The sequence below is a fragment of the Mustelus asterias genome, unplaced genomic scaffold (assembly GCF_964213995.1).
Source record: "Mustelus asterias unplaced genomic scaffold, sMusAst1.hap1.1 HAP1_SCAFFOLD_2859, whole genome shotgun sequence".
In the NCBI taxonomy this organism is placed as follows: domain Eukaryota; kingdom Metazoa; phylum Chordata; class Chondrichthyes; order Carcharhiniformes; family Triakidae; genus Mustelus; species Mustelus asterias.
In genome coordinates, this window is record NW_027592804.1 from 1 (window position 1) to 22,902 (window position 22,902).

Below are 22,902 nucleotides of genomic sequence, written 5' to 3' on the forward strand. Positions count from 1 at the left end.
TCACGTATTTACCCAGCTAATCCCCCTGCCACTAAGGGTCAATTTAACATTGCCAATCCACCTAACCCGCACATCTTTGGACTGTGGGAGGAAACTGGAGCATCCGGAGGAAACCCATGCAGACACGGGGAGAACGTGCAAACCCCACGCATGCAGTGACTGGAATTAAACTCTTGCGCTGTGAGGCAGCAGTGCTAACCACTGTGCCACCCCAAAAGGAGGCCATTCTGCCTAACAGGTCTGCACCGCTCGCTGGCAGAGTACCTTACCCAGTTCCTTTCCCCCTCCCTATCACTGTAACACATTTACCATGGTTAATCCCCCTAACCTACATAACTTGGGGCACTAAAGCACAATTTAGCATGGCCAATCCACCTAACCTGCACATCTTTGGACACTAAGGGGCAATTTAGCATGGCCAATCCACCTAACCTGCACATCTTTGGACACTAAGGGGCAATTTAGCACGGCCAATCCACCTAACCTGCACATCTTTGGACACTAAGGGGCAATTTAACACGGCTAATCCACCTAACCTACACATCTTTGGACACTAAGGGGCAATTTAGCACGGCCAATCCACCTAACCTACACATCTTTGGACACTAAGGGGCAATTTAACACGGCTAATCCACCTAACCTACACATCTTTGGACACTAAGGGGCAATTTAGCACGGCCAATCCACCTAACCTACACATCTTTGGACACTAAGGGGCAATTTAGCACGGCCAATCCACCTAACCTACACATCTTTGGACTGTGAGGCAGCAGTGCGAACCACTGTGCCGCCCTTAAAGGGACTTGAAAGCACTACATAAATGGCAGGCTGTTTTTCTGACTGCACCTGCATCTTTTGAAGTGCCCGTCCCACTCCCCTTGCTGTGGAGGTGTTTATTTTTGTCTGTCGTGGCTGGAGGGAGAAGTGAACGAGTCATTTGGATTTTATTCAAATCTTTGGACTGGCATTTATGGGAAATCACGTGACAAACCCAAGGCAGCGTGTCTTTTTCACACGTTCTATATTTGTTGGAGGCCGTACTGCAGCTGTTAGTCTGATAACGCCACCCAGCCCAGCTACCAGAGCTTGTGGTTTCATTTGAAGTGATGACAGCGAACAGATAGAATTGCTTCATTCATTAATTCACTTCCTGCTAGCGAGTGATCAGCAGGCAATTGGGAAACCATCCTTCATGAATATTTAAACGCAGGGAAAGCGTGGCGGGGTGTGGGGGGGACGTAAAATAACTCCTCAGAGGCCGGTGTCCCTTCACCAGATTCCCTTCATTTACAAACTTATCTCCATTCCTAGGAATGCTTCAGAGTCAGAATCCGGAGTGTCTGTAGCCTGATTATTTTAAAGTTTTTAAAAAAGTTTATTAATTAGTGTCACCAAGGAGGCTTATATTAACACTGCAATGAAGTTATTGTGAAAATCCCCCAGTCTCCACACTCCGGCGCCTGTTTGGCGACACTGAGGGAGAATTTTAGCATTGTCCCTTAGAGTCCCTCGGTATGTAGGTTAGGTGGATTGGCCATGGTAAATTGCTCCTTAGTGTCCAAAGATGTGCAGGTTAGGTGGCTTGGCCATGCTAAATTGCCCCTTAGTGTCCAAAGATGTGCTGGTGAGGGGAATTGGCCATTCTAAATTGCCCCTTAGTGTCCAAAAACATGTAGGATAGGTGGATTGGCCATGATAAATTGTCCCTTAGTGTCCAAAGATGTGTAGGTTAGGTGGATTGGCCATGCTAAATTGCCTCTTAGTCTCCAAAGATGTGCAGGTTAGGGGAATTGGCCATTCTAAATTGTCCCTTAGTGTCCAAAGATGTGTAGGTTAGGGGAATTGGCCATTCTAAATTGTCCCTTAGTGTCCAAAGATGTGTAGGTTAGGTGGATTGGCCATGCTAAATTGCCTCTTAGTCTCCAAAGATGTGCAGGTTTGGGGAATTGGCCATTCTAAATTGTCCCTTAGTGTCCAAAGATGTGTAGGTTGGGTGGATTGGCCATGCTAAATTGCCTCTTAGTGTCCAAAGATGTGCAGGTTAGGGGAATTGCCATGGTAAATGCGTAGGGTTACAGGGATAGGGCCGGGGGGGGGTGGACCTGGGTAAGATGCTCCTTTGGAGAGTTGGTATAGACTCGATGGGCCGAACGGCCTCTTTCTGCGCTGTAGGGATTCTATGGTTGCAAACAGACTGCTTATTCTCAGATTATTTTCAATCTGCAGTGCACCATATCAGGATTGGTTCCATATTTAATCATTCAGAGAAGGGTCTCAATTTTGTTTTTCTTTAATTGTGAGGAGTATTTATCTCGAGCCCTGGCTGATGCTTTCTACATCAGACTTCCTGCTCCTGGCTGCCACCTGGTGACTTCTACTGTAAAGTGGAATTGAGGTGTGATCATTGTTAGGCCAACCTGGCCTGATTGGGTTGGTAATCTTCACTCTGCAAAAGAAAGCACTCCACCGCGGAGGGTATCTGGCACTTTAGGACTCGGGATCCACTCCGAATGCCAGGCTCCAGGACACCAGTGGGAAAAAACTGGAGGAGGGAATTAAAAATGGGAAGAAAGCCTCGAGTCCCAAAATTTACAAATGGTAGCAATTGCCCTTTGACTGTCCCCATGAGGTTAGAAGCAGCGACAGTGGTCTGGATTTACCATTTTAGATCACTCGCCACGGGGAATACTTGAGTCGTGGCCTGAGTGGAGTCCTCAAGAACACAAGAATTTGGAGTAGGAGTAGACCATTCGGCCCATCGAGCATGCTGTGCCATTCAGTACCACGATTGACCTTGAACCTCAATTCGAATTTCGCGCTCGCTCCCCATATCCCCTGATTCCCTGACAGCAAGCTCAAACTATGACCCCTAGTTCTGGACTCCCACATCATTGGGAACATTATTTCTGAATTTACCTTGTTAGAATTTTATAAGTTTCTGAGGTCCCCTCTCACTCTTCCAAACCATAGAACCATAGAATAGAATCCTTACAGTGCAGAAATAGGCCCTTAGGCCATCTAATCTGCACCAACCCTCCAAAAGAGCATCCCACCCTCTTCTCTGCCCTATCCCTGTAATGATGTGGAGATGCCGGCGTTGGACTGGGGTAAACACAGTAAGAAGTTTCTTTAACCTGGTGTTGTTAAACTTCTTACTATCCCTGTAACCCCATGCATTTACCATCACTACTCCACCCAACCTGCAGACCTTTGGACTGTGGGAGGAAACCGGAGCACCCCCACACAGACACGGGGAGAACGCGCAGACTCCACACGGACAGTCACCCGAGGCCGGAATTGAACCCGGGCTCCTGAGGCAGCAGTGCTAACCACTGTGCCACTGTGTCACCTTCTCAACTTGAGGTGTGATGTGCCTCAGGTTAAACCGCCAGCAGACAGCTCTCTCCTCGTCAAAGGGGTTTTTGATTTGATTTATTATTGCCACATGTATTAACGTACAGTGAAAAGTATTGTTTCTTGCGCGCTATACGGACAAAGCATACAGTTCATAGAGAAGGAAAGGAGAGAGTGCAGAATGTAGTTTTACAGTTGTAGCTGGGGTGTAGAGAAAGATCAACTTAATGTCCATTCAAAAGTCTGGTGGCAGCAGGGAAGAAGCCGTTCTTGAGTCGATTCGTACGTGACCTCAGACTTTTGTATCTTTTTCCCGAAGGAAGAAGGTGGAAGAGAGAATGTCCGGGGTGCGTGGGGGTCCTTAATTATGCCGGCTGCTTTTCCCGAGGCAGCGGGAAGTGTAGACAGAGTCAATGGATGGCAGCCTATGGTCATCTGGGACTATGGCGACTTTTCCTTACCTCCAGTGCAAATATATCTCTCCGATGTGGTATAACGTCTTTATTCCTGTGCCCTAGTCACCTTCCGATAAAGACCAACACGCCACCCTCCTTCCTAACTGCTTCACCTGCCTGTGCTTACCTTGTTCTAGTTGGACTATAGAATCATAGAATCCTACAGTGCAGAAGGCGGCCATTCAACCCATCGAGTCTGTACTGACCACAATCACACTCAGGTCCTATCCCCACAACTCCATGCATTTACTCTAGCTAGTCCCCCTGACTCTAAGGGGAAATTTTAGCACGGCCAATCCACCTAACCCGCACATCTTTGAACTGTGGGAGGAAACCGGGGTATGCGTCTCTGTACAGAGCTTGAACTGTAGGGTATCCCAAAGCAAAATCATTACCCTGTGTAGCACCCGGAGGAAACCCACGCAGACACGGGGAGAATGCGCAGACTCCACACAGACTGTGAACCCTGGAGCTGTGAGGCAGCAGTGCTAACCACTGCGTCACCCAGAGAATACCTCCCAGAGAATAACTGTACATACTGTGTCCTTTTCAGATGCCTCCATCGAAAAGGCTCTGCAAAAATGCATTCTGAAGCCGTTGCGAGATCACATCTACTCCCGCCTCCTCGACTTCCGTACCAAGGACGGCGCCCTCAAGAAGCTGAAGGACAACCAGCTGGTCCTCCAGTCGCAGAGCCTGGCAGAGCTGGGCGTGACGGCTAGCGTGCCCGACGCGGCGAGCCTGGAGAAAATCCAGCAGAAGTTCAACGCCATGCACTCGTCCTACTCGCCCTGGAAGAAAGTGGGCCAGCTGCTGAAGGCCTGCAAGCTCATTTACGAAGCCATGTCTGGGTCATCAGGTGAGAAGTGTTGTGAAGTTGGGTTTGTGAAGTGTGGTCCCTTTAGGGGCTGGTTCTGTGTCAGGGCGTTGGACGTTTAAAACACAGGGTACACAGATTGCAACATTTGTGACAAGGACCGGGCATCAGGGTTGCCTTGGTAACAGGCTTTGCAGGCTTTTGAATTTTGACAGCCTAGGAGTTTAAAGAAAACACTCAGCTATCAGGAACCTATCAAATTTGAATTTGCCGCTGTTGACAACATCAGACCAATCCTGGTGTAGGAAAATTGATAGATCATCACAGTTACAAAGAGGAACTCAACTGCCTGCCTGCAGGAGTTTTGATGGGTATAGATAGAGTGAATGCAAGCAGGCTTTTTCCGCTGAGGCTAGGGGAGAAAAAAAACCAGAGGGCATGGGTTAAGGGTGAAAGGAGAAAAGTTTAAAGGGAATATTAGGGGGGGCTTCTTCACGCAGAGAGTGGTGGGAGTGTGGAATGAGCTGCCGGATAAAGTGGTAAATGCGGGGTCACTTTTAACATTTAAGAAAAACTTGGCCGGGTTCATGGATGAGAGGGGTGTGGAGGGATATGGTCCAAGTGCAGGTCAGTGGGACTAGGCATAAAATGGTTTGGCACAGACAAGAAGGGCCAAAAGGCCTGTTTCTGAGCTGTAATTTTCTATGGTTCTATGGTTCTAAAGAGCTGCCACCTCTCAACACCTAGAGAGGGAAAGAATGGCTCCCTGTCAGCTTAAAATATCTCTTAAGAAAACTCTCCATCTATCTTAATTGATACAATGTTTGTCTTGATCTGAACTAATGCAGGGTTTTGTTGCTTTGTGTTTCCCCCTGTGATATTACAGAGCGGGGCTTAATTGGGTTGATTGACAGGTAGGGTCATGCGACTGGGTACAGCTGGGCTTTCACAGAGAGCTGCTTTTTGCGACCTTCAGAGAGAGAGATTACTTTCTCTATATCGCTTGCTCTGTTTGAAACGGAGACTGGAATCCGCGAAGAAATAAGCCTCTTTCTCTCATGGCAGATGGAGTTTAATTTAGACAAATGCGAGGTGATGCATTTTGGTAGATTGAACCAGGGCAGGACTTACTCAGTTAATGATAGGGCATTGAGGAGAGTTATAGAACAAAGAGATCTAAAGATACAGGTTCATAGCTCCTTGGAAGTGGAGTCACAGGTGGACAGAGTGGTGAAGAAGGCATTCGGCATGCTTGGTTTCATCGGTCAGAACATTGAATACAGGAGTTGGGATGTCTTGTTGAAGTTGTACAAGACACTGGTAAGGCCACACTTGGAATACTGTGTACAGTTCTGGTCACCCTATTATAGAAAGGATATTATTAAACTAGAAAGAGTGCAGAGATTTACTAGGATGCTACTGGGACTTGATGGCTTGGCTTATAAGGATAGACCGGGACTTTTTTCTCTGGAGCGTAGGAGGCTGAGGGGTGATCTTATAGAGGTCTATAAAATAATGAGGGGCATAGATCAGCTAGATAGTCAATATCTTTTCCCAAAGGTAGGGGAGTCTAAAACTAGAGGGGCATAGGCTTAAGGTGAGTGGGGAGAGATACAAAAGGGTCCAGAGGGGCAATTTTTTTCACACAGAGGGTGGTGAGTGTCTGGAACGAGCTGCCAGAGGTAGTAGTAGAGGCGGGTACAATTTTGTCTTTTAAAAAGCGTTTAGACAGTTGCATGGGTAAGATGGGTATAGAGGGATATGGGCCAAATGCGGGCAATTGGGACTAGCTTAGGGGTTTAACAAAAAAAGGGCGGCATGGACAAGTTGGGCCGAAGGGCCTTTTTCCATGCTGTAAACCTCTATGATTCTATGACTCTGAAGTTCTGCTGTTTGGGGGCGGAGATTTCTCTAGAATTTGCTGTATGAGTATTAGAAGACTGGTGACTATCTGGATTATATCCCAGAAGTGTCTAAAGGCTGGAAATCTACCAGCTATGTAAGCATCTTTGGTTTCTGTGCTAACTAGCTCTCCAGAAGGGAGTTATGTCTGTGGGGCATATTGCTTAGAAACCTTAGAAACCCTACAGCACAGAAAGAGGCCATTCAGCCCATCGAGTCTGCACCGACCACAATCCCACCCAGGCCCTACCCCCCATATCCCTACATATGTACCCACTAATCCCTCTAACCAACGCATCCCAGGACACTAAGGGCAATTTTAGCATGGTCAATCAACCTAACCCGCACATCTTTGGACTGTGGGAGGAAACCGGAGCACCCGGAGGAAACCCACGCAGACACGAGGAGAATGTGCAAACTCCACACAGACAGTGACCCAAGCCGGGAATCGAACCCCAGGTGCCTGGAGCTGTGAAGTAGCAGTGCTAACCACTGTGCTACCGTGCCGCCCCAGTGCTAACCACTGTGCTACCGTGCTAAATTGGAACAATAGAGAAAGCTGGCTGTTAAGAATTGTATTTTTGTCATGTTTAAGTATTATAATTGGTAAAAGATATGCTAATTCTTTTTGTTATATTCTAACTCTGTTCTTAAATAAAGTTTATTTTGATAAAAGCTCCCTAGGATCATACATGGACTGAAATATCTTTTTCTCACCCTAATGAGGTATATAAGATGTTGAGAGGCATAGATCGGGTGGACTCTCAGAGACTTTTTCCCATGGTGGAAATGGCTGTTACGAGAGGACACAGGTTTAAGGTGCTGGGGGGGGTAGGTACAGGGGAAATGTTAGGGGTAAGTTTTTCACACAGAGGGTGGTGGGCGAGTGGAATCGGCTGCCGTCAGTGGTGGTGGAGGCAAACTCAATAGGGTCTTTTAAGAGACTCCTGGATGAGTACATGGGACTTAATAGGATGGAGGGTTATAGGTAGGCCTAAAAGGTAGGGATATGTTCGGCACAGCTTGTGGGGCCGAAGGGCCTGTTTTGTGCTGTAGTTTTCTATGTTTCTATAATGCCAAAATCTAACATAAAAGTTGGGGTTGAGGTTAACTGCATAAAATACCTTGGAGTTTCTGACCTGGTCCTTAACAATCGTCACTTAACGTTACTCAATTTCGCTGTTGCAGGGAAACCTCACGGAGCCGATGACTTCTTGCCGGTGTTGACCTATGTTCTGGCCAGTAGCAACTTGACAAACTTGTCCCTGGACGTGGAATACATGATGGAGCTTCTGGACCAGAGCCAGCTACAGGGTGAAGGTAAAACAATGTACTTAACCTCCTGAAAGAACACAGCTGCTTTCTAATCCCCAGCCTTGCTTAAGTCCCCGATGGGTCTCCGACGCCCAAAGCTTTTCCTATTCCAGAATCCCAGATTTCATCAGGATAATGGTTAACTGCCAGGTCACAGCGAGCCCTATAAAGTTTATTTATTAGAGTCAGAGAGGTTTACAGCACTTTGGCCCAACTTGTCCATGCCACCCAGTTTCTACCACTAAGCTAGTCCCAATTGCCCGCATTTGGTCCAAAGATGTGCAGGTTAGGTTGATTGGCCAAGCTAAATTGCCCCTTAGTGTCCCGGGATGCGTAGATTAGAGGGATTAGTGGGTAAATATGAGGGTTAGAGGGACTAGCAGGTAAATATGTAGGGATACGGGATAGGGCCTGGGTGGGATTGTTGTCGGTGCAGACTCGATGGGCCGAATGGTCTCTTTCTGCACTGTAGGGTTTCTATGGTTTCTATATCCCTATATACCCATCTTACCCATGTAACTTGTAATTTGTAAAAGACAAAATTGTACCGCCTCTGCTACTGCCTCTATTAGTGTCACAAGCAGTCTTACATTAACACTGCAATGAAGTTACTGTGAAAATCCCCTAGTCGCCACACTCCGGTGCCTGTTCGGGTACACTGAGGGAGAATTTAGCATGGCCAATGCACCCTAACCAGCACGTCTTTCGGACTGTGGGAGGAAACCGGAGCACCCGGAGGAAACCCACACAGACACGGGGAGAATGTGCAGACTCCGCACAGACAGTGAACCCAAGCTGGGAATCAAACCCGGGTCCCTGGCGCTGTGAGGCAGCAGTGCTAACCACTGTGCCACCGTGCTGTCCTTAATCTAAGCCTTCTCAAACTTGAGGTCTGGTTTGAATAAACTCATATATTATCCCCTAACAAAGTTACGCACTGCTTACAACACATAAATAGGCTGATTTTTAAAATTAATTTGTGGGACATGGGCATCGCTGGCCTATCCCTAGTTGCCCAAGAGAAGATGGTGGTGAGCTGCCTTCTTGAATCGCTGCAGTTCATGAGGTGTAGGTGCACCCACAGTGCTGTTAGGGAGGGAATTCCAGGATTTTGATCCAGTCACAGTGAAGGAGCGGCAATATAGTTCCAAGTCAGGATAGTGAGTGGCTTGGAGGGGAACTTGCAGGTGGTGGTGTTCCCATGTATCTGCTGCCCCCATCCTTCTAGATGGAAGTGGTCGTGGGTTTGGAAGGTGCTACTAAGGATCTTTGGTGAATTGCTGCAGTGCATCTTGTAGATGGTACACACTGCTGCTACTGAGCGTTGGTGGTGGAGGGAGTGGATGTTTGTGGATGGGGTGCCAATCAAGCGGGGCTGCTTTGTCCTGGATGGTGTCGAGTTTCTTGAGTGTTGTTGGAGCTGCACCCATCCAGGCAAGTGGGGAGTATTCCATCACACTCCTGACTTGTGCCTTGTACATGGTGGACAGGCTTTGGGGAGTCAGTATTCCTTGGGTCACTGTCTATGTGGAGTTTGCACTTTCTCGCATGACTGCGTGGGTTTCCTCCGGGTGCTCTGGTTTCCTCCCACATTCAGAAGATGTGCAGGTTAGGGGGATTGGCCATGCTAAATTGCCCCTTTGTGTCCACAGATGTGCGGGTTAGGTGGATTGGCAATTGCTCCTTAGTGTCAGGAGGATTAGCAGGGTAAATACGTGGGGTTACAGAGATCGGGCCTGGGTGGGATTGTGGTCGGTGCAGGCTCGATGGGCTGAATGGCCTCTTTCTGCACTGTAGGGATTCTATGATTCTCAGGCCTCGATAGTGGAATAATCTGAAATGGAGCTCCGGGGCCAGGTTAAATTCAGGTGGGGTGAACTGAACGTCCCCCTGTTGTTGTTAAACACTTTGTCTCCTCCTCGTTTTCCAGGTGGGTATTACCTCACAACGATGTTCGGTGCACTCTACCACATCAGCAACTATCAGCCCAGGCACTTCACTCGGCAAATGAGTGATGAGGCAAAGTCTTCACTTCATCAGTGGAGAAGGAGACGCACGTTACACTACACCCAGTCAAAGAGACGCTCAGCACAGGTTGGTACCTCGGTCAGGGCTGCAAACTCTGAGAGAAGTGGAGCTTCCCCGTGTCTGCGTGGGTTTCCTCTGAGTGCTCTGGTTTCCTCCCACACTCCGAAAGACAGGCTGGTTAGGTGCATTAGCCGTGGTAAATTGTCCCTTAGTGTCCAAAGATGTGTAGGTTAGATGAATTGGCCATGCTAAATTGCCCCTTAGTGTCCAGAGATGTGCAGGTTAGGTGGATTGGCCATGATAAATTGTCCATTAGTGTCCAGAGATGAGCAGGTTAGGTGGATTGGCCATGCTAAATTGCCCCTTAGTGTCCAGAGATGTGCAGGTTAGGTGGATTGGCCATGCTAAATTGCCCCTTAGTGTCCAGAGATGTGCAGGTTAGGTGGATTGGCCATGCTAAATTGCCCCTTAGTGTCCAGAGATGTGCAGGTTAGGTGGATTGGCCATGCTAAATTGCCCCTTAGTGTCCAGAGATGTGCAGGTTAGGTGGATTGGCCATGATAAGTTGTCCATTAGTGTCCAGAGATGTGCAGGTTAGGTGGATTGGCCGTGATAAATTGTCCATTAGTGTCCAAAGATGTGCAGGTTAGGTGGATTGGCCATGATAAATTGTCCATTAGTGTCCAAAGATGTGCAGGTTAGGTGGATTGGCTATGCTAAATTGTCCCTTACTGTCCAAAAATGTGTAGGTTCGATGGATTGGCCATGGTAAGTTTCCCCTTAGTGTCCAAAGATGTGTCGGGGATTTTCACAATAACTTCATTGTGGTGTTAATATAAGTCTACTTGCGACACTAATAAATAAACTTAAACTTAAGGGGATAGGCCATGGCAAATTGCCCTGAGCGTCAGGGAGATTAGCAGGGCTATGGGGATAGGTCCTGGTGGGATTATTGTTGGTACAGACTCAATGGGCTGAATGGCCTCATTCTGCACTGTCGAGATTCTATGATTCATGCGTAATTATGCAACAACAACTTACATTTCTATGGCACCTTCTAACTTAATGAAATATCCCCGAAGGGCTTCACAGGAACATTATCAAACACAATAGAACACCGAGCCACATAAAGAGATATTAGGGCAGGTGAAAGCTTGGACAAAGGTGAAGGAGAAGGGACGCTTAAAGGAGAAAAGCGGTGATAGAGAGTTGGAAAGGTGTTGGGGATGGAATTCCAAAGCTTGGAGCCCAGACAGTTATAGGGTCATCCTCAAAATGGTGGCGGGATCAAAGGTGGGAATACACAGAATAAAAGAACACGGATATCTTTCAGATTGATCTGCTGCCCAGGAGGGCAGTTACCAGTCACCTAGCAACACCTTCATCCATTGTGTTCCAATTCCCCCGTTGGCCCCCATCCTTCCTCTGAAAATCCCTCTGGAACCATAGAATCCCTACAGTGCAGAAGGAGGCCATTCAGCCCATTTATTATGCACAGACTCTCTGAAAGAGCATCTTACCCAGGCCCCCCCCCCCCCCCCGCCCACCACCGCCCTATCCCCGTAACCCCGTGCATTTACCGTGACCAATCCACTTGATCTACACCATCCTTGGACACTAAGGGACAACTTACCATGGCCAATCCCCCTAACCTGCACATTTTTGGACACTAAGGGGCAATTTAGCATGGCCAATCCCCCTAATCTACACATCTTTGGATACTAAGGGGCAATTCAGTATGGCCAATCCACCTAACCCGCACATCTTTGGACACTAAGGGGCAATTTAGAATGGCCAATCCACATAACCCGCACATCTTTAGACACTAAGGGGCAATTTAGAATGGCCAATCCACCTAACCTGCACATCTTTGGACACTAAGGGGCAATTTAGAATGGCCAATCCACCTAACCCGCACATCTTTGGACACTAAGGGGCAATTTAGCATGGCCAATCCACATAACCTACACATCGTTGGACACTAAGGGGCAATTTAGCATGGCCAATCCACCTGATCTACACATCTTTGGACTGTAGGAAGAAACCAGAGCACCCGGAGGAAACCCATGCAGTCACGGGGAGAACGTGCAAACTCCGCACAGACAGTGACCCAAGGATGGAATCGAACCCGGGTCCCTGGCGCCCTAAATAAACACCGTGTTAAGCATGATAGATTTGCACCTAATCCTACCTACCCCCACCACCCCCCCAAAGCCGACATCCAGCTTAAGCTACTGTAAGAATTTCTCACAACATCAGGTTAAAGTCCAACAGGTTTATTTGAAATCACGAGCTTTCGGAGCACTGCTCCTTCATCAGGTGAGTGGCTAGGCTAGTTGAAGGAGCAGCGCTCCGAAAGCTCATGATTTCAGATAAACCTGTTGGACTTTAACCTGGTGTTGTGAGACTTCTGACTGTGCCCATCCCAGTCCAATGCTGGCATCTCCACACCATCTTAAGGTGTCATCTTGGTCTTTCACATGGCAAACGGTGGATTGAACCAGCTTTACAATGGGTGGGAATGCCTTACCATTAGCGGTAGGAAAATGGCTGCTTTCTCTCTCTCTCTCTCTTTCCTCAATCTTCTCCTTCTCGCCCTGTAGGATTTGCTCCATGTCTCGCTCCGGGAACCCTGTGGCAGCCAGGTCACCATCCTGGCTCCCGTGCACATGAGTGTGGCGGAGGTGTGGAAAGCGTGCGCCGAGAAGTTCGAAGTGCTGGACCCGGAGAACTACGGCCTCTTTGTGGTCAGGGATGGCTCTTACCGGCTGCTGGAGGAAGACTCCTGCCCTCAGAAGGTCAAGGAAGAGTTGCGGCAGAGTGGAGAATCGGCGTTCCATTTTGTGTACGGACTCAAGGACAGAGACGAGCCCCCCCAGACCCCACCCCAGGAAGAGCCGGTCGCTTCGTGATAAGTTACCTTGGGACTGAATCCATTGGTTGCTTCACTTAAAAAAGAAAATCTAAGAAATATCCGGGGCCGGGGTCACTTGGTTAAACTCTTGATCTCTGGCTTCCTGATTCTGGGCAGAACCAATGGAATGTAAGGATGGCAGAAAACTCTCCAGACCCTCCAACCCGTTTTGCCATGACGTGTCTCAGAGATGATACATGGGGTGGCACAGTGGTTAGCACTGCTGCCTCACAACGCCAGGGACCTGGATTCGATTCCGGTTTTGGGTGACTCTGTGTGGAGTCTGCATGTTCTCCCCGCGGATTTCCTCTGGGTGCTCCGATTTCCTCCCACAATCCAAAGACGTGTTGGTTAGGTGAATTGGCCATGCTAAATTCTCCCTCACGGTGCCCGAATAGGCGCCCCGGACTGTGGTGACTAGGGGAATTTCACAGTAACTTCATTGTGAATGTAAGCCTACTTGTGACTAATAAATAAACTTTAACTTCACCCCCAATCTCGGCAAAGCACTCCATAGTTTAAGAACCCTCTATGTGGGGTAAAGGTATCTCCCCGTGACTGCGTAGGTTTCCTCCGGGTACTCCAGTTTCCTCCACATTCCAAAGATGTGCGGGTTAGGTGGATTGGCCAAGCTAAATTGCCCCTTAGTGTCCAAAGATGTGCAGGTTAGGGGGATTGGCCATGCTAAATTGTCCCTTACTATCCAAAGATGTGCGGGTTAGGTGGATTGGCCATGCTAAATTGCCCCTTAGTGTCCAAAGATGTGCAGGTTAGGGGGATTGGCCATGCTAAATTGTCCCTTACTATCCAAAGATGTGCGGGTTAGGTGGATTGGCTATGCTAAATTGTCCCTTACTATCCAAAGATGTGCGGGTTAGGTGGATTGGCCATGCTAAATTGCCCCTTAGTGTTCAAAGATGTGAGGCTTACGTGGATTGGTCACGTTAAATTGCCGCTTAGTGTCCCAAGGTGTGTAGGTTAGGGGGATTAGCGGGTTAAATACATGGGGTTACGGTGATAGAGCCTGGGTCACATGCTCTGTCGGAGAGTCAGAGCAGACTCGATTTTCTCTGCCACTTCTCTCTTCTTTCTTCATGGAGGGAAGTGGCAGAGAAACAAGGGCGAGGGATTAAAAACCAGGGTCAGAATTTTAAAATTTGCACTTGCCGGAACCGAGTTAGGGGCAGTGAGCACAGGGGTGGTGGATTAGCCGAACTTGGCCTTATAATTCCCCTTCCTAATACAACACAAACCATCCCGGAGGCCCAATCTTAATTTATTTTGTTGCTGTAGATATTTTGTACCTTTTTTCTCTCTCTGAGGAACCCCACATTAGGAAGGTTCACCTGGTCTAGGTTAAGCAGAGACACTCCAGATCTACTGGAGTGACGGATCTTTCACTGTTCCTCCATGTTGGAGCGTGCGCCAGTGATTATCTTCCCCAGCTGCCTACGGAACAAATTTCATTCTTTTTAAAAAACATTCTGATGTATCACAAGACTGTACCTTGTCAAAACATGAAAATATGTTATTAAATTGTATATTGAAATAAAAGTACAGATGTATATTGCACCATATGCCAATTTTGTTCCGTTGTTTTGTGTCTACAGATTTTCAATTTGTGCCTGCTTCAAATCATTATGATCAGCTCGGATTTTCACACAGGTACCTCCTGAAGAGCGGCAGCATCTTTATAGGGTAGATCAGCACAAATATCTTTTATGAAATTTTCCAACTTCTGCTAATTAAGTCTGATGATTCTGGTAGTGTTAATTTAGCATGACCAATCCCCCTAACCCGCACATATTTTGGACACTAAGGGGCAATTTAGCATGGCCAATCCACCTAACCTGCACATCTTTGGACACTAAGGAGCAATTTAGCATGGCCAATGCACCTAACCCGCACATCTTTGGACACTAAGGGGCAATTTAGCATGGCCAATGCACCTAACCTGCACATCTTTGGACACTAAGGGGCAATTTAGCATGGCCAATCCCCCTAACCTGCACATCTTTGGACACTAAGAGGCAATTTAGCATGGTCAATTCATCTAACCTACACATCCTTGAACATTAAGGGGCAATTTAGAATGGCCAATCCCCCTAACCTACATATCTTTTGACTATGGGAGGAAACCGGAGCACCTGGAGGAAACTCACGGTGGCACAGTGGGTTAGCACTGCTGCCTCACAGCACCAGGGACCCGGGTTCGATTCCCGGCTTGGGTCACTACCTGTGGGGAGTTTGCACTTTCTCCCCGTGTCTGCGTGGGTTTCCTCCGGGTGCTCCGGTTTCCTCCCACAGTCCGAAGGACGTGCTGGTTAGGGTGCATTGGCTGTGCTAAATTCTCCCTCAGTGTAACCCGAACAGGCGCCGGAGTGTGGCGACTAGAGGATTTTCACAGTAACTTCATTGCAGTGTGAATGCAAGCCTTACTTGTGACTAAAAAATAAACTTTAAAAACAACTCACACAGACACGGGGAGAACGTGCAAACTCCGCACAGACAGTGACCCAAGCCGGGAATCAAATCCCTGGCGCTGTGAGGCAGCAGTGCTAACCACTGTGCCACCCATTAGGCTAACTCCTCCGATAGCAGTGATGGATCACCTCGGCCAGTGAGGGGCCCTCCTTCATCTCTGCAAGGTTAAAATTGGGCTTGTTCACTAACCGTGACCCCATGGATGAGGTTAAATACATTTAATACACGCCGAATATTTCATAACACGTTATAGAAAATTCTGCATCATTTCTGTATTAATGGAACTCTGATCAACTTCAAATGGTAAAAATAAAAGAAATGTTGACGCTTTGGACACAGAGGGAGCGCACGGCTCTCACAGTCAGTGTTGTGAGCAATCAGCACCCACCTCACTTCACTTGCCCTTGCTTTACATGCGAATCACTTCAGTCACACCGGGAGGAGAACCTACCCGGATGGAAATCAGAGGAATGTGCAAACCCGTGGGTGGGCAACCCTCAACAAAGTGTCTGGTAGGGGCCACGCTCAGAACCCAGATGGGCCGCATGTGCCCCCCACCCCCCCCAGACCGTAGGTTACTCACCGCTGTTCTGGAATCACATGTAGGTCAGACCGGGTAAGGACAGCCGATTTCCACCCCTAAAGGTGAATCTTTACCACAACTGATGTCATGGTTACCATCACTGGGATTAGATTTTATTAATTGAATTTAAAATTCCCTCCAGCTGCCGTGGTGGGATTTGAACCCGTGTCCCCCAGAGCATTAACCTGGGGCCCCTGGATTACTAGAAACTAGTGACATTACCAACTCCTTTGAGTTAACCAATTAAAGTAACTGAGGGACAAATTAAAGGGACAGCCCCTTAAAGGGGAACTGCCTTAAACAAAATCAAATTGGACTCTTCCCGTGTCTGTGTGGGTTTCCTCCACAGTCCAAACATTTGTTTTCTTTCAAAAGAGATGTACGAGGCAAGTTTTTTTTACACAGAGGGTGGTGGGTGCCTGGAACCCGCTGCCGGGGGAGGTAGTGGAAGCAGATACGATAGTGAGTTTTAAGGGGCGTCTGGACAAATACATGAACAGGATGGGAATAGAGGGATATGGTCCCCGGAAGGGTAGGGGGTTTTAGTTCAGATGGACAGCATGGTTGGTGCAGGCTTGGAGGGCCGAAGGGCCTGTTCCTATGCTGTAATTTTCTTTGTTCTTTTGTTTTAAATCCCAAATGGGACTCAAAACATCAAATCAAAAGGTGATTAAAAGGGTCAATAAAACACTCCGGCTCCTGCGGAGTCCTGTCTGGAGACAATACACATCTCTTTAGCCTGTCTTGATGCTCTCTCCACTCACATTGTTTGTATCTTAAAGACTTGATTAGCTGTAAGTATTCGCATTCCAATCATTATTCATGTAAATTGAGTCTGTGTCTTTATATGCTCTGTTTGTGAACAGAATTCCCCACTCGCCTGAAGAAGGGGCTTGGGGCTCCGAAAGCTTGTGTGGCTTTTGCTACCAAATAAACCTGTTGGACTTTAACCTGGTGTTGTTAAACTTCTTACGATGGTGATTTGGCCAGGTCCAGGAGCAGGTTCACGAGGCAATCCTGCTCCATCCCCGCCCCCCGACCTCCGTGCTGGGTGCCTGTAGATCCGGAGCGTGGGACTGAAGCGCAATGAAAACTGGAACCACATTTCACCATCAGCCACGGTGGGATTTGAACCTGTCTCTCCAGTGCATTAGCCTGGGACCTCTGGCTCAGTAACCCAGTGACGTTACCACGATGCCGCCATCTCCCCATAATTGCAAATTCATCGAATTCAATGTATAAAGAATGTTTTCTATATTTTATTTATATACATTTTTAATCTGTGCATTACACAACTTGTACTGATCAGCTCACTTGGCTGGACAGCTGGTTAGTAACACAGAGCAACAACAACAGTGTGGGTTCAGTTCCTGGTCTGGCTGCGGCTTAAGTCATTTATTTATTGTCACAAGTAGGCTTGCATTAACACTGCAATGAAGTTACTGTGAAAATCCCCTAGTCGCCACACTCTGTTTGGGTACACTGAGGGAGAATTTAGCACGGCCAATGCACCTAACCAGCACATCTTTCAGACTGTGGGAGGAAACCGGAGCACCCGGAGGAAACCCACGCAGACACGGGGAGAACGTGCAGACTCCGCACAGATAGTGACCCAAGCCGGGAATCGAACCCGGGTCCCTGGCACTGTGAGGCAGCAGTGCTAACCACTGTGCCGCCCTATTCATGAAGGCTCTGCCTTTTCAACCTTGCCTGAGGAGTGGTGATCCTCAAGTTAAAACCACCACCAGTCACCTCTCCCCCCCTCAAAAGGGAGAACACCTTAAGTTTTAAGTTTATTTAAGTTTAAAGTTTGTTTATTCGTCACAAGTAGGCTTACATTAACACTGCAATGAAGTTACTGTGAAAATCCCCTAGTTGCCACACTCTGGCGCCTGTTCGGGTACACTGAGGGAGAATTTGGTATGATCGATGCAGCCTAACCCGCCCGTCTTTCAGACTGTGGGAGGAAACCAGAGCACCCGGAGGAAACCCACACAGACACGGGGAGAACATGCAGTCTCTGGACAGGCAGTGACGCAAGCCGGGAATCAAACCTGTGTCCCTGGAGCTGTGAGGCAGCAGTGCTAACCACAGTGCCGCCCTATTCATAGAAGCCTTGCCTTCTCAACCTTGCCTGAGGTGTGGTGATCATCAGGTTAAAATCACGAGTCATCTCTACCCCCTCAAAGGGGAGAACATCTGGGACTATGGTGACTTTATTTACGTACTGATAAGAGTGCCTTTAACACAGTGATAAGTGGAGGTATTGGAGCGATGGTAATAGTATTGGACTCGTAATCCAGCGGTCCAGGTTAATTTTCTGGGGACATGGGGTCTAAATCCCACCAGAGCAGTGGGAAGAAATAAAATTCAATAAATAAATCTGGACGTTGAAAGCTAGTCTCAGTAATGGTGGCCAGAGGTTTATGCTATTGGAAGCTAGTGATTGTTTGAAATTTGGTATTGTTGTATTTGTCTTGCTCCGTGTATGATAAATTGCTTCAGCAACTTGCCTCTCTTTATATATATATATATATATATATATAGTTATAACAGGCTCAACGTTCTCCATCGCCAGTCTCTGGGCCACATGCTTGGTAGCACATAGAAAAACTCATCGACTTCAGGAAGCGTAAAGGAGAACATGCCCCTGTCCACATCAACGGGAACAAAGTAGAAAGGGTCGAGAGCTTCACGTTTTTAGATGTCCAGATCACCAACAACCTGTCCTGATCCCTCCATGCCGACACTATAGTTAAGAAAGTCCACCAACGCCTCTACTTTCTCAGAAGACGAAGGAAATTTGGCATGTCAGCTACAACTCTCACCAACTTTTACAGATGCATCATAGAAAGTATTCTTTCTGGTTGTATCACAGCTTGGTCTGGGCTCCTGCTCTGCCCAAGACCGCAAGGAACTACAAAAGGTCATGAATGTAGCCCAATCCATCACCAAACCAGCCTCCCATCCATTGACTCTTTCTACACTTCCCGCTGCCTCGGAAAAACAGCCAGCATAATTAAGGACCCCATGCACCCCGGATATTCTCTCTTCCACCTTCTTCTGTCGGGAAAAAGATACAAAATCTGAGGTCACATACCAACCGACTCGAGAACAGCTTCTTCCCTGCTGCCGTCAGACTTTTGAATAGACCTATTATATTAATCTCACTTCACTCATATATTAAGTTGATCTTTCTTTACATCCTAGCTATGACTGTAACACTACATTCTACACTCTCTCGTTTCCTTCTCCATAAATGGTTGTTTTGTCTGAATAGCATGCAAGAAACAATACTTTTCACTGTATACTAATACATGTGACAATAATAAAGCAAATCAAATCAATGATGCAGTCTTTCTTGGGGGCGGCATGATGGCACAGTGGGTTAGCACTGCTGCCTCATAGCTCCAGGGACCCGGGTTCGATTCCCGGCTTGGGTCACTGTCTGTGCAGAGTTTGCACGTCCTCCCCGTGTCTGCGTGGGTTTCCTCCGGGTGCTCTGGTTTCCTCCCACAGTCCGAAAGATGTGCTGGTTAGGGTGCTTTGGCCGTGCTAAATTCTCCCTCAGTTTATCCGAACAGGCGCCGGAGTGTGGCGACGAGGGGATTTTCACAGTAACTTCATTGCAGTGTTAATGTAAGCCGACTTGTGACACTAATAAAATAAACTTAAATGTGCCAAGCACGCTGATCAAGCAAAGGAGGCCTTGCCAGTGAGGGCATGTGCACAGGATGGAAGCTGGCTGCACCCGCAAGGATTTATTATAGGACAGCGGTGGGCAACCTGCAGCCCCACCAGAAATTTTGTTGAGTGTTGCCCAGGCGCCGGGTTGTCACATTCCATCGATTACTGTCCGCGTTGTTTCTTTCTCCTGTTGTGACTGAAGTGATTCGCACGTAAAGCAAGGGTGAGTGAAGTGAGGTGCGTGCTGATTGCTCACAACACTGACTGCGAGAGCCGTGCGCTCCCTCTAAGGACATAAGAACTAGGAGCAGGAGTAGGCCATCTAGCCCCTCGAGCCTGCTCCGCCATTCAATAAGATCATGGCTGATCTGATAGTGGTTTAGTTCCACTTACCCGCCCGCTCCCCATAACCCTCAATTCCCTTATTGATCAGAAATCTATCTACCTGTGACTTAAACTTATTTAACGAGGTACCTCCACTGCTTCAATGGGCAGAGAATTCCAGAGATTCACTACCCTCTGAGAGAAGAAGTTCCTCCTCAACTCTGTCCTAAACTGACTCCCCCTTATTTTGAGGCTGTGTCCTCTAGTTCTTGTTTCCTTTCTAAGTGGAAAGAATCTCTCTGCCTCTACCCTGTCTAGCCCCTTCATTATCTTATATGTCTCTATAAGATCTCCCCTCAGCCTTCTAAACAAGTACAGGCCCAATCTACTCAATCTCTCCTCATAAGCTAACCCCCTCATCTCCGGTATCAACCTGGTGAACCTTCTCTGTACTCCCTCCAAGGGCAATACATCCTTCCGCAAATAAGGGGACCAAAATTGCACACAGTACTCTAGTTGCGGCCTCACCAGTACCCTGTACAATTGCAGCAAGACCTCTCTGCTTTTATACTCCATCCCCTTCGCGATAAAGGCCAACATTCCATTTGCCTTCTTGATCACCTGCTGCACCTGCAAACTGAGTTTTTGCGATTCATGCACAAGGACCCCCAGGTCCCTCTGCACAGTCGCATGTTGTAATTTTTCACCATTTAAATAATAGTCCATTTTACTATTATTCCTTCCAAAGTGGATAACCTCACACTTATCAACGTTATACTCCATCTGCCAGATCCTCGCCCACTCACTTAGCCTATCCAAATCTCTCTGCAGATTTTCCGCATCCTCCACGCAATTCGCTTTCCCATTCATCTTTGTATCATCCGCAAACTTTGTTACCCTATACTCGGTCCCCTCCCCCAGATCGTCTATGTATATGGTAAACAGTTGAGGCCCCAGCACTGATCCCTGCGGCACGCCACTAGTCACCAACTGCTAACCAGAAAAGCACCCATTTATTCCAATTCTCTGCTTCCTGTTAGATAGCTAATCCTCAATCCACGCTAACACTTTACCCCCAACTCCGTGTACCCTAATCTTCTGCAGCAACCTTTTGTGAGGCACCTTATCGAACGCCTTCTGGAAATCTAAAAACACCACATCCACCGGTTCCCCTCTGTCAACTGCACTCGTTACATCTTCATAAAAATCCAGTAAATTCATCAAACACGACTTTCCCTTCATGAATCCATGCTGCGTCTGCTTGATCGAACCATTCTTTTCCAGGTGTCCTGCTATTTCTTCTTTAATGATGGATTCCAGCAATTTCCCAACTACGGACGTTAAGCTAACCGGCCTGTAGTTACCCGCCTTTTGTCTACCCCCTTTTTTAAACAGTGGCGTCACATTAGCTGTTTTCAATCAGCCGGCACTTCCCCAGAGTCCAGGGAATTTTGATAAATTACAACCAATGAATCCGCTATTACTTCTGCCATTTCTTTCAGTACCCTGGGATGCATTCCATCCGGGCCCGGGGACTTGTCTACCTTTAGTCCCATTAGCCTACCAAGCACTACCTCTTTAATCGCTTTAAGGACCTCACCCCCTACAGTCCCACGACCATCAATTTTCGGTAAGCTATTTGTGTCCTCTACTGTGAAGACCGACACAAAAAAACTTGTTTAAGGCCTCGGCCATTTCCTCGTTTCCCATTATTAAATCCCCCTTCTCGTCTTCTAGGGGTCCAACTCTGTGTCCAAAGTGTCAATATTTCTTTAGTTTTAGCCATTTGAAGTGAATGAGAGTGCCATTAATATATAAATGATGAAGCATTTTCCATAACGTGCTCTGAAATATTCAGAATGTATTGCTATATAGCCATGAGGAGAGATTGGAGAGTTTTGTGGTTATTTTCCTTGGAACAAAAAAGGCTGAGGGGGTGACTTGATAGAAATGTACCAAAGTGATGAGGGGAAGAGATAAGAGTGGACAGGATAAAATTGTTTCCCTTGGCGGAGAATTCTAGAACCAGGGGACATAGATTTCCCTATTGCCCCAGTGTACTGTAACATTGTCTGGGTCGCTGCTCATTGCGGTAACACCCCTGACTGGAAGGAGGTGAGAATACAAGAGGAAACACAGTCCCAGGGCAAGCAGAACAGCCAGCTATGGTTCCAGAGATTCCAACGGCACTTGGGACCAGCTGTGTCGCCTTCTGCAGTCAAGTAGCTGGTGCCGATCCCCACTTGGGGATAAGACCATAAGACATAGGAGCAGAATTAGGCCACTCGGCCCACCAACTCTGCTGCACTATACGTGTCACCCCCACGCCATCTCCTCCCCAGTCCATTGGCAGGGATAAGACCTTAAGACATAGGAGCAGAATTAGGCCACTCTGCCCATTGAGTCTGCTCTGCCATTCAATCATGGCTGATATTTTTCTCATCCCCATTCTCCTGCCTTTTCCCCATAACCCCTGGTCCCCTTATTAATCAAGAACCTACCTATCTCTGTCTTAAAGACACTCAATAACCTGGCCTCCACAGCCTTCTGCGGCAAAGAGTTCCTCAGATTCACCACTCTCTGGTTGAAGAAATTCCTCCTCATCTCAGTTTTAAAGGATCGTCCCTTTAGCCTGAGGTTGTGCCCTCTGGTTCTAGTTTTTCCTACTAGCGGAAACATTCTCTCCAGGTCCACTCTATCCAGGCCTCGCAGTATCCTGTAAATTTCAATAAGATGCCCCCTCATCCATCTAAACTCCAACGGATGGCCACTTGAGGGGTGGGGAGTGTTTATCAGTGGGCAGCCTAGACAATGGGAGGAATCAGTGCCTTGGGGAAACAGAGGGCAAAATAAAAATAAAAATAGAAGAGGACTTATATGCAGGATTTTAATTCGAGTAACACTCATTACTGTAAATCTCCTGGTTGCTCAATTATACAAATTACTTTGTCTGTCATGTTGATATCACTCGGTGGCTTTTAAAAAATATATAAAAAGCACAATTTTAAGCAGGTTTCCTCGAATTGCAATACACTCGGTT

At 47.5% G+C, this 22,902-nt stretch overlaps 1 protein-coding gene across 1 annotated transcript; it reads left to right on the forward strand.

Annotated features, from left to right (window-relative positions):
- Positions 1–4,362: 4,362 nt before the first annotated feature.
- Positions 4,363–14,360, forward strand: LOC144490087 (ras and Rab interactor 3-like; the record flags this gene model as incomplete). Its single annotated transcript, XM_078207898.1, has 4 exons — positions 4,363–4,668; positions 7,717–7,848; positions 9,773–9,936; positions 12,474–14,360. Coding segments are annotated over 4 exons (911 nt in total), but the record flags the coding sequence as incomplete, so codon positions are not given.
- Between the last annotated feature and the right edge of the window lie 8,542 nt (positions 14,361–22,902).